This window comes from Typopeltis vanoorti, chromosome 14 (genome assembly GCF_054136105.1).
Source record: "Typopeltis vanoorti isolate ZY-2024b chromosome 14, IOZ_Tvanoo_1.0, whole genome shotgun sequence".
Classification (NCBI taxonomy): Eukaryota; Metazoa; Arthropoda; class Arachnida; order Uropygi; family Thelyphonidae; genus Typopeltis; species Typopeltis vanoorti.
The window spans coordinates 88,587,919-88,604,802 of NC_143562.1; the positions used below are offsets into that span (position 1 = coordinate 88,587,919).

The 16,884-nt window shown below is 33.4% G+C and overlaps 1 protein-coding gene across 1 annotated transcript in view; it reads left to right on the forward strand.

Moving 5' to 3' along the window:
* The window catches only part of Gbeta5 (guanine nucleotide-binding protein subunit beta-5), a 119,793-nt gene extending 108,222 nt beyond the window's left edge, over nucleotides 1-11,571 (forward strand). The window contains exons 9-10 of the mRNA XM_090404447.1: nucleotides 8,176-8,342; nucleotides 10,321-11,571. Of these exons, the coding sequence (XP_090260573.1) occupies nucleotides 8,176-8,342; nucleotides 10,321-10,332 (179 nt within the window). The 3' untranslated portion in view covers nucleotides 10,333-11,571. The remainder of the gene's footprint in view (nucleotides 1-8,175; nucleotides 8,343-10,320) is intronic.
* Nucleotides 11,572-16,884: the final 5,313 nt, after the last annotated feature.

Consider the following 16,884-nt stretch of genomic DNA (forward strand, 5'->3'; position numbering starts at 1 on the left):
TAGCTATCAGTGACTTTCAAATACAGAAACGTGTTGGGATTGTACTTTCTCTCTTTCTGTTTACTCTCTACAGGAATTTTTTTTTAAATGATTGAAGAACTGGAAGGAATAAAAATAGGAGGATGAAATAAAAAAATCTTTGTGCTGATGAGACTGTATTGATTACTGAGAACAGCTCAAAAATGTAAATAAATACACCAAAAATATGGCTTTACATTAAATTTAAAAAAAAAATTAACAGAAAACGAAGAAAAATACAAGTTAAAAACCAAAGTGTGAAAAAAAAATTATAGAACAGATCAAATCCTATAACTTTTTATATCAATACACACACACAGGTGCCAGAACCAAAAAAAAAAAAGTAAGAGGAGTTGGGGGAGAAGGAAGGAATCTATGTGTTTCTTGAAGTGCTGGAGATTGTCAGTGGGAAAATGGTATGCCTGAGAGCTGTTCGAAAGAACAGAAATAGATTAGATTAATTGAAAGAGAATGAGAAGTTGGAGTTTGTAGCTGAATTGTGCATGGAGGGTGATCAGTAGCTGCTTGTGCTCTTAGATGATCTGAAGAAAGTAGGAGAACGCTGGTGGTGGTCAATTTGGCTGCATGAAAATACATATGCATAAGATATAATTACATAATAATAAGACAGTGATAATTCATAATAACGATAAGACATAATGATAATTCCATTGCACAAGGGTGGTGCAAAGACTAATATGTCTAACTCTCATCCTACTAGTATCTCTGGAGTGATGGTTAAGATTTTAGAAAAGATAGAGCTCGCATGCAGAAATGGAGTGACAGATAATCTATACTTTGTAATGAACATCATGAGTTTACTAAGGGAAGGTCAGGTTTGAGGAAATTGCCCATTTAATAATGTTATTGAGTTAATCAGTAGAATGGATATATCATGATACTTTTGAACTTTGCTAAAGAAGTTGATAGGATATAGCATTAAAGACAATTGCATGAATTGGAGAATATGGGATTGAATTATAAACTGTTAGTGTGGATAAAAGAATGGCTGGCTGACAGATGTGAGTCTGTAAGATTTAACGTAACCAGTGACGCACCACGGGGTGCTTAAGGGTCAAAGCTGTATAACTGAGAGGAGACCTCCATATAGCCTTTAAAGGAATGCGGAGAACCAACCAGGGCTTCTGACCTAATGTCAAATCCTCACCTTCTCGTGGTGCACCCTGTTGGGTATCTACTTGGATACTGAACGAACGAGGATGGGCTGGCAATTTGGGATTTAGCCGACCAAATTGTATTCTTATTGGTTAAACCAAAATAAAAAATAATGGTACAATATGACAAAATTTCATGCCGGCTGGGGCGTCGCCCGGTTAAACAAGGTCCCCGTTGTTTTCGCTAGGGAACCAGTGCGAACAATGAAAAGTCAGCTACTGGAACAAATCTGAAAACAAACCCCAACTCAACATCACCAGAGTTAAAGATCGGTACTATCAACGTAAGAAGCCTGAATGGCAAAGAAATGGAGCTAGCTGAGGAATTAGATAAGTACCAGATCGACATAATAGGGGTGACTGAAACAAAAAAGACCAAAACTGGTGAGATCTTTCTGAGCAATAAATACAAAATGTTATATTCAGGCAATGACAATCAAGGAAAAGGAGGAGTAGCCATAGTATTCAACACAAAATACAAGGCTAATCTTCTTCAATGGCAGTCAGTCTCAAGTAGAGTAATGTGGGCAAATATGAGAATGGGGAATTGGACAATGAGACTTATTTGTGCCTATTGTCCCACAGAAGGTTCTACTAAGGGAGAAGTGGAGGAATTTTTTGAGGCTTTAGAAAAAGCAACTGACACAATGAAAAAGGAAAAGTTGGTCCTTGTTGGGGATCTACATAGCAGAGTAGGAAATGATTGTGAGACATACAAAAATATTGAATTTCATATTGAAAAGAATAACATGTAAGAAAGTTTTAAAGCGAATAAAAGTTGAGCAGCTCTCAGATATAAACTGTAGACTAAAATACACAAAGATTATTGAAGAAAAAATGAAAGAGTTTGAGAACAGGAATCAAACCTTGGAGAATCAGTGGCAAACTCTGAAGAAAACATTGATTGTTTCAGCCAGAGAGGTTGTCTGCAAGGTTAAAAAAATCAGAACTCCCTGGTGGAACAGCAAGTTAAAGAGGCAGTGAAGGAAAAGAAGAAAGCATATCAAAAGTTCCAGTCAAATAAGTCAGCTTGTGCTCTTAGAGAATATAGAGACAGATGCAAGAATGCTGAACACTGTGTAAAACTAGCTAAACAAAAGTCATGGGAGGACTTTGGCAAGAATATAGAAAATAAATATCAAGAAGGTGGCAAAATATTCTGGAGGTTGTTGAAGAAACTTAGGAATGGAGGAAAGAGTGCTGTAAAAGGAATTAGAGATGATAAAGGTGACATGAAAACTGGAGAAAAAGATATCCTTGAAGTATGAGAGTAATTACTTTGAAAAACTGCTAAATGAAACAAGCAGTGATGTCAGCACAGTGGTAATAAACACTGACCAGGCATGCAGGCAGGAATACATATCCATACTTGAAGTAGAAAAAGCCATCAAAGGCTTGAAATGTGGAAAGGCAGCAGGAGTAGATTATATTCGACCAGAAATGCTGAAGTATGGTGGTATAACAGTCTTACAGTGGCTGCACTGCATAGTTCAGAAAGCCTGGACAGAGGGACGAATTCCTGATGATTGGAGTAGAGCTCTCATAGTACCCATATATAAAAAGGGAAATAAAACTGAATGTGAGAATTACAGAGGTATTTCCCTACTGAGTGTTCCTGGCAAGATCTATACAAGTATAGGTGGATTGATACGTTTCAAAGTGCCTTAGACGATAGAAATATAAGATCTGATAATGTTGGAGTCTTGACAAGTAACAGACTGATTTGGAGAAAAATTGTAGATAGGAAGTTAGTAATGATATAATTTTTTCATGTAGTACTATCATATCCTGTACACCCCGTGTGGGTATATGGCAGGAATGTGATGATGATGATGATGAGTGACGCACTACGAGGATCAGCCCTTTGTGCATTGTTATTCAGTCTTTACATTAATGACATTGGGAAGGAATTGACAGGAGACATATAAACTTCTGAGAGAGAGGCAGATGAGAGCTAGATTTTTCACTTGTAGAGCTATGGTTCGTGATTGGAATGGATTCAAGAAAAGATATGACAGTTGGTGTGGGTGATGTGTAACTCACTTGATGAATCAATGAAGGACTTTCTTCATAATAATAATAATATTAATTATGCAATGAGTAGTGATGTTCTGTATCCGAGAGCCATATGTAAATATAACTGACTGGGTAGTTCTGTAGAAATTAAATTTTGTGTTTGTGATAAGTTTGAATGTCCAGATATTAACTCTGAAGAAGTGGTATACACTGACCAAAAGCTAAGGATGAACATTTTTACCTGTATATGAAAAAAATTTCATGACAACAGCCAAATATGGACATAAATTGACTGTAGTCATGAAATATTTGTCATGTACAAGTACTAATAAATTATATTACCCAAAAATGTGTTATAAATTGTGCACAAATTCAATTGCAATACATTTTTGGCAAAAGGTAGAAATTTCTTAAGAATGTAGTTAAATAATTAATGTATAGTGCTTACAGAAAACGATACAGAGAGACATTTTGGTATGGAATATATTGGAATTCCATACATTTCAGCATGGAATATAATAGCCCATCCCAAACTGCAGTGTAGCTCTCAGAATGTCATACCATGCTTAGCACCAAATGATTCAGGAGTTCTTGAGGCAAATTGGCCCACTTCTCTTTCAGAGTAAGAATAAGACCTTGTTTCCTGTAGGGGAATTTCAAGCAGCAATGTGTCTCCCTGTTGTGTCCCAAATGTGTTCTATAGCATCGAGATCTGGAGAGCATGCTGGCTACTCAATTCGATTAATAACTTTAGTCTCCAGAAGTATCTCCACTGTTCGTATACGATGTGGTGTGGCATCATCATCCATAAAAATGAATTCTTGGCCTACAACACCATGGAACAATTGAGTATGATAATGAAGAACTTTGTTGCAACATTGTTTACCAGTCATAGTCCTTTTTTCCAGCACTTGCAGCTCAGTGCATCCATTAAGCATAATGCTTCCTCACACCTTGATCCCAGCACCACCATATCTCTATCCCTTTCAAGAACATTCTTGCGATGGTAAGCAGCACCACTTCCACATCCACATTCTAGACTACACCTGATCTGGTGTTATCTCAAATCGGAGGAAAGACTAAAATGACTCATCTGTAAAGAGTACATTAGCCCATTGGTGTCTTATCCAAATTTCATGGATACAACAACACTAAAATATGCTCTATGATGAACTGTGGATAAAGGGACGCAGACTTTGGGCATATAGGCCTACATGTCATAGACATCTTGCCACAGTTTGTCGAGATATCCACTTACCTGTGCTTGAATGGAGCCAACTTCCAAGCTGACCAGGCATGGTACGTTGATTATGTTTTGCTGTTATAAACCAAAAATTTGTCTTTGTGCTACGTGGTAGAACAAGGACGACCTCTTAGCAAACATCTGGAATGCATTCCATTGGTTCAAAAGCTGCCCAGAGCCTGGATACAACTCTGAGATTCCAAACTATCTGGCAACATCAGTAATTCTGCAGCCGCCTTCAAGCTTTCCAATAATTTTTCCCAGCACGAATCATCTAGATGTCTTTGAGACAAGACATCCAAGTTTGCAACTTTATTCCTTCACAAAAAGAGCTTCAAACACAATTCGCTTAGCACAGCCTTTTGTTTCATTCTGGTGAGTGCTACCACATGACCCCTTTGCGAGTGATTCGAAAATTTGAATGTGTATCTGCTTTCCACTTAAAATTGTCAGTTATACAAATTGGCACAAGCTAATTCGTCTGAATTTGCAGTTGTAATCTTCAGAAGTATTGTTCATCCTTAGGTTTTGGATACCAGCATATATGATTCACTTCATATTAAAAGCATTTTGTTAGAGTTGTAGAATGGTAGGAATTTCTGGGTTTTTTAAATTGCCCTGGTTGGGTATTAGACCTTTCTTTCATTGGGATGGTATATTGAATGTACTTAAAGCTGTATTGCTGGTATTTAATAATTATTTCCAAGATGTTTGTTATACTGTCCGATCCAGTTGCACTTTCTTATTATTTTGGGGTTTTAGTGCAATTGTAAAATTGTTGCGGCTACGATATAAGGAATTTTTAGATTTTTTTTTTAGCAAAGTATCCATAGTGAAATTTATCAGTGAATTATTCCAATTTTCTTTGCTTCATCTAGTATTGCTTTTTCCAGAATAGAAACTACAGCAGAACTATGCATTATCTATAATTTATAACAACTCCACAGACCAGAGGTTTTGCAAAAACCTAAAACAGTGCCATATGCAGGCAAGGCGTTAGGGGGAAAAAAATTAGTTTTTCGATGATCAGACTACAACCTCCACAGATGGCCATTCAGTTGAAAAAAACCTGGAGGCAAATAACCTTTATAAGGGTTTTTCAAGTGAAGGTGAGTTAGCTGGTCTCATGTGGAAGTACAGGGTTCCCTTCCTGGAAACTTAAGTTTTTCATTCTACAAAACAGGCAAACTGACCACATCTACAGTTTACAGAGACATAGATAATGCAGATAGGATTAACTAGCCTATCTAAGAAGCTTAGTTGGCCATGAGAGGCCCTTTCTAGACATCAAACGTACCAGTTTTTCTGATTCTTTAAAAATCTCAATCTTCAGAAAAACCCACACACACACACACAGATAGATACCTGCATGCATCCTCTCACCACTATCCAGCACAAAAATTAGGCATCATATCCACTCTTGCTCATCATGTCAGATCTCTATTGTCAGATGAAGAAGAGCTTAAAAATGAACTGAAACATCTTAAAAATGAACTGAACTGAAAAGGACCCTCACAAATAATGGTTACTCTTCCAAAAGTATTAATAAACTACTATACCACCGTCATCAAAACACTGTTGAGGCTTCGACCAACCCCAGATCTTACATCTCCTTACCTTACATCAGTTCTCTCACCCCTAAACTGGCAAGAATTTTGAAGAAATTCAATATAAAAATGTGTTTTTCAACTCTACCTAAACTCTGGTCAATTCTAAGCCACCCCAAAGAAAATCATTACCATCTTCAGTTTACAGGTGTCTACAGAATCTACAGTTTGTGGGAAACCATATTACGTCCAAACTGAAAAGTCTATCTATCTATGTTTCGAAGAATACCAGAGCGACATCTCATACAATAGAACCAGTGATGTCTTGTTCTCAGTTAACTCCAATGATGAAGGCCACCAACATCAAATAGATTGGAATTCAACATCCAACCTTCATAAATGTTACGATGAATTAGAACGCCGTATCCTGGAATCAAAAGAAATAATCCTTGACTCTTCCCACATGAACAGCAATCTATTATAGTCTGCCAGACTCTCATAGCTCTGCTATTCGGCACTGGTGAACTCGTGAAGTTATATGCTCGTATGTACTTAATAGAACTGTAGCTCGGACTCCAATTCAAACTTAACTACAGTCTTTAATGCTCTGTTGTTGTAATGATGCAATGTTTTTTACGGTCTTTTATTTGTTTTTTCTGTTATTACACCTGACGAAGTCGACATTCCGACGAAACTAGTTGTGTGGTTATATTAAATTTACTTGTTCCTCCATTATCTCAGAATTCAGTCATTAAATAATATTTAGCATATATATATATATATATATACAGGGTGTTCGGGATAAATTTGACAGTTTCGTAAGGAAAAAGAAAATCTTCTTTGTATCTATTAAATTTAATGAATTGACAAAAAAACATTACAGGCAGAGTTAATTACAATACTATCAATAAGATTTACTCAAAATAACCACCATTAGCATCGATCACAGCTTCAATTCTGCTTCGGAACCTCGAACAAGCTGATGCTACAGTCTCCCTGGGAAGGGCCGCAAAAACTGTTTTAATTTTATCCATTAACTGGGCTTTTGTATTACTGGAAGTGCGATTGGTGTCTTTTTCAACTGCACCCCATACAAAATAATCCATGGGGTTAAGGTCTGGGGAGTTTGGAGGCCAAACATTTGGACTGGTGAAGTCGTAGAAATTTTCAGACAACCATTTTTGACTTTTCCCAGAGGTGTGGCAAGGGGCCGAATCCTGCTGCCATACATACGGCCTACCATTGGCTACCCTTGTTATCCAGGGCTTGACTACAGTTAGCAACTCCACGAACAAAGCCCGAATTCCAATGCCAGGGTTCTTCAACACCTGTTCCTGCAGATTTGCGAGGAATTCTGCTGTACGAACGCAATCAGATCGTCTGCTAGGGATCTTTCTTCTTGCTACATCCTCGTAGTCACCATTGCAAGTCTCTAGTTCATGCCTGATTGTTTTTACTGTATTCAGGGAGCATTGGGCAGCAGTCGTAATATCCTTATTTTGATGGCGGGCACGAATCATCATGATACAAGTTATTCTCTTCCATGATTCAGGTGGGTTCCAGCTATCCATCCTTTCTGACATCTTGTATATGAATGAAGAAGGGTCCAAACTTTTAAATGAAGAGAAGTGTGTGTTAATACATGTAACTTACGGAAAAATATAATTAATTATAAATATGTCAAATTTATCCCGAACACCCTGTATATATATATATATATATATATATATATATATATGTTCAACCAACTAAAAAAAAAAAGTGATATATTTCAACACATACTTATCTATGTAAACTTTTCCTCTGGTAGCTATGCAACTGTCACTGAAGCAGAAAAATTTAATTAAGCTGGAACTCAAAATAACACTTAAGCCACTGTAAAACATATATATTGTAGTCAGAGTTGTTCAAACTGAACTGTTTCAGAATAGTTTTTTGTTGTGTATATATCTTATTTTGAAATTGTTGAACTAATTGATTCTGTATTGTAATTCTTTATAAATGGCTAACTTTTGATCTGTGATATTGATTTATGCTAATGAAATGTTGCTAGAATTTTCATTGTAGTCTCATAGAACCTCCCTTCAAGGTACACCACCAAGCCATTTCAATTACTGCTGTAAAATAAAGCATATTGCTCTTCTTTTTTTATATTGCTTATTTTTTTATTTTTTAGGTCGACTATTGTTTGCTGGATATAACGATTATACAGTTAATATTTGGGATACATTGAAGTGTGTACGCCTTAGTATACTTTATGGTCATGAAAATAGAGTTACTTGTTTGAAAGTTTCACCTGATGGAACAGCACTGTCAACTGGTAGCTGGGACTTTACACTTAGGGTGAGAATTTTTTTATGAATATAAATTTTAATTGTTTTAAATACAGTGAAGTTCACTTTAACAATTTTGTTAAAAATGTAACAAAACCAGGATTAATCAGGAATTAATCCTGGTTTTGTTAATAAATTATGATTATTTTTACAATGTGATTTACATTATGGAAAGTACTAAGGAAAGTGATCTGGGGCTTACTCCACCTTTACTACGAGTTGCCCATGAGGTTGCTTATGCTTGCATCTGCTGAAACTTTTAATTTCTATATATTCGGCATGAAACTCTTGTAGTTTCAATATTCGGCTATGAAATAATGTTGGATTCAATATCCACTTAATATGTACCATCATGTTATATTTGCTGTGTTTTTTCTTTGTTTTATTGCTTGTTTGCCGAGGTCTGGAGAGTCATTTTGCTTGTTATTGTAGAATTTATGCTGATAAGAAAAAAATTAAAACTGTTCAAATGACTCTAAAGTTATCAAAAGAAGTTATCAAATGATAACTTCTTTTGCGGTAACATCGAGGGATACCTGTATTCACATTTCAAAGACTTCCAGCTTTTTTTATTGTATTTGCCTTTAACATTCATGTTTCAACTTCATATATTAAACTTACCATACATAGCACTTAATTATTTGTATTCACATTTCAACGTTTAAGTCGTTATTACACAAAATGTTTTTTTTTTTTTTTTTTTCTCGATATTGATAAAGGACAGTCTTGCAATTTCAATTCTTGATCTTATCTCCATTTCACAGTCCGAACTTTCATTTAGCCAGGATCCCAGTATTTGAATTTGTTCACTTTGCTTTTATTTCCATTTAGAATTAAGTTAGCTGTTATTGAAGGATTGTTGCTTTTTATCATAAGTTGTTTTTCTAGTGTTAATTTTAGGCCCATTTCTGTGCTTTCTTTGTTAACACATTCCAAGAGTAGTTAAGATCTTGAATTTGTTGTAATTAAACCACAGATAGTACACAACGTTGTCTCACTCTTCTTTAAATTTTGATATTGCTTGTCCTGATGTTGTCTGTTAGAACAGATGCAGTCTGGTCCTAGTAGAGATTTTTAATGATTCTAACATTCTTATCATCTATGCCTAGTTTTTCTGAGATGTTTGAGTTTATTATGCTGGACCTTTTCAAAATCAATAAAACAAATATAAAGGTCAGTTTTTTGTTCTCTGCATCTTTGTGCTAAGATACATGAGCAGAAAAGTGCTTCTATTGTTCCTAGGCCATTTCTGAAACCAAATTGAGTTTCACTCAAGAGATCATCATATTTTTGGTATATTTTGTTATGAATAATTTTTAGGAATATTCTGAGAGTCTGGCTCATTAAGCTAATCAATCTAAAATCATAAGTTTTTGTATTAGCTTTTTTAGGCAATCAAGATTGAGCATATCCAATCAGAAGGTAGTTTACTAGTATCATAAATTCTTTTGAACAATTTTATCAATATTGCTTTCATCGATTAGTTTAATTGTTTCTGTAGTAGTTCATCGGGTCCACATGCTTCACAATTTCTTGATAATTATCTTTACTCCTTCAGATTTCAAGGATAAGGGATTCCAATTTTCTGTAAGGTTTGTAACAGGAGGTCAGGTCATGTTTTTTTAAGATTTTGGTAATCTTTTCCAAGGTGCCTCGGATGTAGGGAATAGAAAAAATTTCACTTCATTTCTAATCTTTTGTGCTTCCAATTATACTTGAGGTTTGATAAGTAGATTAATAATTAAGCATCCAGTATATTTTATTAGATTAATAAAAACTAATGAAATAATCATTAATTCAGCATCTGTTGATATACTGTTTTTTTATTGCAGCTTATTTTAAACTACCATTTAATTTTATAAATTATGTAATGGAGAACTATTTAGTAATGTCATTATTTAATTACAAGTAAAAAAAAATTATATTGTATTTTATAGTCATTATGTAGTAATTTTATAATATACATTTTATTTATTTTTTTTAAATAGGTGTGGGCTTGAGTTGTTTTTCTCTAGAACTGAAATTTGGCACCTTTAGCAAAAGAATAAAGCAGAAATGAAAGATTCCATTTTTTTATTTGCCTACTGTGGAGGAAATATACCTTTCATACACTTCACAAATGTTAAATCCTCCTCTTGTAAACGGGAAAGAATATTCATGTATGTGATATGAACAAAGGCAAGCTTGTATTTTACAAGAATTACTTCACAGATTCTAAATGATGGCCCTTTACTGCAAACAGAATTTATCGTCACTGCCTTTCTATTTGAACACTGTTCACCCTATATTTAAAATACCTAGAAAGCCTAACCTTGAAAATTAATTGAATTGTTATATATGCCAATATCCATTTTTTACTTATGTTAAACAAGATTAAAAATACTTAATTTGCAAAACCAATATCAGATTTTTTTTAATGGGATTTTACAGCAAGTTAGTAAATATAGATTTCTTATGTAAAATCAGTTTGTGTTTTTGTAAAAAGATTTATTTATTAGAAAATAACTCTAAAAAAATTACTGACAAATGAGTTTAACAGATTCTAATCAGAAATATGAATGATTTATGGTTTAAGAAACTATGCAGCAATGGACCACAGAGTAATCTGCCATGTGCTCTAGGAGTTGATATGCAAGATTTAGCATCTAGGTGTGTATTTGTGTATGTGTACATATATATAAATAGTTAGATTATAGTAATATCAATAACATACTAATATTTATTTCATAAATATCATTCCTAGTCATGAGTTTTATTATGCTGGCAAAGTACTGCTAATTCATGTGAGATATTTATTCTTTTGCATATTTCTTATTACATCAAATAACATGTTATCCTACTGACATGTTATTTCAGTTATCAGGTGATCATCTTCACTATGACCCAGTTTCAGAAATGACTAGTTATGTTAGCAACTATTAGGTGGTTGGATAACTTGCAGTTTGCTGTATTTTTATTTTAAAGTACCAAATGATGAAAGTATGTACCAAAGATTGTACCTACCTATGGTACTAAGTATGTACCATAGGTCGGATATGACAATATTGTTGACTCATTCAGATGTAAATATTTTCTTTTTTATTGCCTGTAAGTTTTATTTATTATCATTCATTAGACTTCTGGTAATATTTTGGATGACTGTGTACATATTTTTGGGGAAAATTTGTTGTATATATATTGTAATGTTATGATTATTTTATTGTTCTTTAAATACCTGTCACTTAGTTGAATCTGAGAAGCTTTATATAGAAAATTAAATTTTTTTTTAATATATATATATATATTGTAATGTTATGATTATTTTATTGTTCTTTAAATACCTGTCACTTAATTGAATCTGAGAAGCTTTATATAGAAAATTAAATTTTTTTAATATATATATATTATAATGTTATGATTATTTTATTGTTCTTTAAATACCTGTCACTTAATTGAATCTGAGAAGCTTTATATAGAAAATTAAATTTTTTTAATATATATATATTATAATGTTATGATTATTTTATTGTTCTTTAAATACCTGTCACTTAGTTGAATCTGAGAAGCTTTAATTTTTTTTAAATATATATGTGTGCAGTTGAAGATCAAGATAACATTATTACACTGATATAAATTTTACTGATATTCAGTAAAATTTATATCAGTTACAAAAACTGAATTTTCTTATCTTTAAAAAATTAAAGACAAAAAAAGTTTATATACAAAAATTATGATGTGCAATAAAGAGTATGACTACAATGGAAGATATTCAGTATCATTGTTGTATTATTAGAGAAAGAAATCCATATTTTACTAATGGAATACATAATATTTTCAAGGTTTATAACAAATTTTGGTTCCTGCATTATATCATCAAAAAAATTCATTAACAGACTTAAATATATATCACAAGGACCAGAATAATTTTTGAAATTTCTTAGCTAACGGAGAGATGTTTTGTGTGTACCCTAATATTTCATAAATATTCCTAGTATCAATTTAAATAACAGTAATGTTAATAATGACAAGAGAAAGGAGAAATAAAAGTACTTCACCTATTTTCCAATATACATGAAACTTATTCCTAATGAAATTCTGAGAAGAAGAAAAGTGAATAGAATTTTTTTTTTTTTTTTTTTTTTCAGAACAAGAAAATGGAACTGACCTATGTTTGAAGGTTTTAAAGTTAATATAATGGATTCAGATGATTAACCAGGGTTGTGAAATGTATAATTATGAAGTTTGCTAATGCCTTTTATTCCTCAATGTTTGAATGTGATGGGACAACCAATCACAATTAACCTTTAGCCATCACGGATAGTTAGCCAAGACTATCAGTGATTCTAATAGGCATCCAGGAAGGAGAGTACAGGATTTACTCTCCTGCTATGATCAGATGGTCCCTAACACCCATTTCTGAAGAGAATTGGCAGAAATCTCCCCCCTCCCACAAAGGAGATTTTTCTAAACCTGAGTTGATTTTTGGCATCCAGGGTTTCTCCCAGAAACTTAGGTTTAATCCTGATATTAGAAGTATAAGAAGTAACTGCATAAGGTCCTGTGTGGTAATGGAATAAACCTGCAAATTACTTAAATTCATGCTTTGATCTATTTATGTATTATACATTATTTGTATGTGTGCCTAAAATATATATACATATATCACTAATTGACAAGAATCCCTTGATGGCATTGAGGATGTGTATACACTCCTGGGGAAAGAATGGTGTTAATTCTGATACATCTTCTGCAAATGTTTGTAACACTGAGCTTATTTAAAATGGCTACATATATATATATATATAATATAAAAGTTGGTCCATTTCAAAAACTGGATGACTATGTGCATCTGTCATTCAATTAGTTAAGCTTAAATATTTGTGTTCAAGAATGTTCCAAGCAAGATTAACAATTAAGAAATTTTGCAGATAAAATGCATATTCAAAACCTGGATGACTATGCACATCTGTCATTCAATTAGTTAAGCTTAAATATTTGTGTTCAAGAATGTTCCAAGCAAGATTAACAATTAAGAAATTTTGCAGATAAAATGCATATATCGTGTTACATGTCAATCGATTTTGTAGAATATTTAGCAATGTGTAAATTTTCCCTAATGCTTTCTTAAATGCCCTGTGTGATGCAATGCTCTTGATGGGCAAAGAATGGTTTTAGTGATATGCAGTTAAAAAATATCATAAAGATGTACACAAAATTTGTTGCACTTTGTTATTTAAAATGGCTGCATATAAAAGTTGTTTCATTTCAAAATCGAATATCTAAGCACATAGTTATAAATGGGACTGGACTTTTCTTGAAAGGATAGTAATCATTTTGCCTGCCATTCATTAGCTTTATGAAGATGAAATTTACTGCCAAAAAGTGTCCCTTCCATTGCCAGACCTGTGGATATTCTGAAGAGCATTGGAATATCTTCCATATTTGAATGATTTAACTTCATCTTATTTTTCCTTCTGGCGATTCTAGTAGAAAAGTAACTAACTAAAAGAACTAAGAGATGAAATAGTGTTGGATTTCATCCCTGTCGTGTGCTGCTGCTGCTTGTAAACAATGTTATGCGACTCCTAAGGCATTATGAATGTGGAATAAATTGGAATATCTTCCATATTTGCATGATTTAACTTCATCTTATTTTTCCTTCTGGCGATTCTAGTAGCAAAGTAGCTAACTAAAAGAACTAAGAGATGAAATTGTGTTCAATTTCATCCCTGTCGTGTGCTGCTGCTTGTAAACAATCTTATGAGACTCCTAAGGCATTATTTTGACATATTTAAATCCAGGTGAGTAAGAACAGTGATGAGTATTGTGAAACTGTAGCACGTGAAATCATATCAGGCATAACTTATATGCCAGAATTACTTCTTTGTTTGATCTAATTATCCACTTATTCATCAGGTTTTATATAATCAAACCTGCAAGAGTAAAACTTAACTTAGGATTCATTGGTACCATGAGGTTGCTGTGAAGTGTTGATATACCTAACAGTAGTCTCTCTCGCATTCTTTCTTTTCTTCTATAACATAACTATTGTCTTTCAGGAAATTACAGTGTATACTGAATATTAATTATAACTTAGAAGCTTGTCACCATGCTCAACACCAACCTTTGGATGATCCCTTACATCTTGAACACTTCAGCAAACAGTTTCAAAAAATAAGACATCGGCACATTAAGAAGTTTGGTAATCTATTAAAAAAAAAAAAAAAAAACTCGCCTTCCAAGCCTCAACAATCGCAATAAAAACACCATTGTAAACCTTTCACCCTGAAGTAGTCAGTGCTCTCGCTTATGGTGACAACTACTCACTAGTACCTCAGAAAATTCTTGCAGAAGAAATTACAATCCAAGTAGGATAAGGTATCCTCAGTCTTCTTATTAATGTTGTGAACAGCATCAGACTGGTGTAGCCCAGTGTATGTACTTACTCATGCAAAACCACAAAAATAACAAGTGGATAAGGGGAATGCCACTGTAGTTAGAGAATGATAGGAAAATTTGTGCACGTATCTACCCAACTTGGGTAGGTTTTCTGTAAACTGAGAAAGGCATTGGGAAGACATGATTAGAGTGTCTAAAAAAAGTATTTTCTTTTTCTATAGTAAACTGAATTCTGGGCAGAGGAGAAAAAAGTGACATGTCTGAGCCATGTAGCCAAATTGGAGAACACATCATCTATGTATCTTTGCCAGATAGGTTTGAGAATCAAGAGTACATTTATCCAAATAATCCATGCAGAACTTGGCTAAAGGAGAAGAGAGCCCATGGCTATACCCTGTTCATATGGATGGCAAAATTGAAGAGTAGTGAATATTAAGGCAGAAAACAGGTTTAAGTAAAAAATGTATTATGGATGTGGGAGTTTGCCCTGAAGAATACAAGAAATACATCTGCTATAACACTATGGTCAGTCAAATCTTACATGAGCTTGGATACTTCGCACACTCAAGTGGGAAAAAAATGCTGTCCTCCTCTGCGTCATATGCAACTTTTTTTTTTTTGAATTAGCAGATTATAAAAAAAATCTTAACCAAATCTAAAGTATGGCATCTTTCACTTATTTTATTATAATGTTTACATTGTATTCCTGATAATGTCTCTGTGGCAGACAAAACAGTCTGCAACAAGTTTTTTTTTTTATATATTTCAAGGATGCTATTTTGAATCCGTAAAATATCAGTAGTTTAATCACCAATTTCCTGATATGTACCTTCAAGGGAAAGAGGTCAAATAATAAAATTTGAATATCTCCTTTTATTCAGGGAGAAAGATGGCAGGATTTGTAATAGTGAACTTGAATGTACTGTCATTTCAAGATCAGTGAGGGAATAGTCATATATAAATGCATACACAACATGGAGCATTGGGATACTTAGTGCTCCATATTTCTGTCAAAGTTGAAAGATGGACTACACAATGAGTTTACTGAATAGGTCCTCTGTGCAAAAAAAAAAAAAAAAAAAAAAAAAACAATTGCTTTAGACAAGAGACATTGCTTTATTTTGAGGACTGATAGATTGTATAATCCTACAGGAGTAGAATTATACATATGTATATTATTTCTGGGAAAACTCCCATGTTACTCCTCTTTATTTAACTATTATAATTACAGCTATTTTGCCTGCTTCAGTGTAGGAGTACCCCTGTTTGAATGTCATTGGCTATTTACTCATGGATTCTTAGGGCATTATGAGTGTAGATGTACTAAAAATTAGTACATATATAATGTACTAAGAAGGCTACATATATAATTTTTAGTACATCTACACTCATAATGCCCTAAGAATCCATGAGTAAATAGCCAATGACATTCAAACAGGGGTACTCCTAAACTGAAGCAGGCAAAATAGCTGTAATTATAATAGTAGAATTATACAATATATAAACTATATTGTATAGATGATATAGAATGAGTTTATGCTGCAGCTCATTCAGGTTGGGAATAACCATTGTGACCAAAATATTTGTTGCTATCCAAACAACTCAAGACTGGCAAAAGATCAGTAGGTATTGAAATGTACTTAAAAGAAATCCTTGTTTTTATTTTTTATCCTTTAATGAAGCATGAATATTTGCATGTAACATATCTTCATGATTAGGCTGTTTGATTTACATTAAATGGATATAGAAATCGACTTCTACCATTGATTTAAATCTCGATATCTTCTCAGGCTTGGGTAGTGAACATTCCCATAATGTATAGCAATATACTTATCCAAAAGTAAGAATGCTAGCTTGATTGTGTACAGTCCACATTCTTAAAGTTTCATTGATCAAACTGGTAGGGATATTAAGACATTTTCTGCTAATAATAACCTACAATAATCTTTACCATTCTGCAACATTCTTTCCTTCTGAATACACTGTGGATGTAAATTCTGCTCTTCACGACTCCAACCATAACCTCATCCAAGTTTCCTTCACATAGCCATTCTCAGTCTTGTTCTGTGATTGTGTCAAATAACATCTGCTTCAACAGAATAACAGAAATAATTAAAATTTCCGCAGATATTACACCTCAAATCCCCGACCACTATCCAAGGCTTTATTTTATT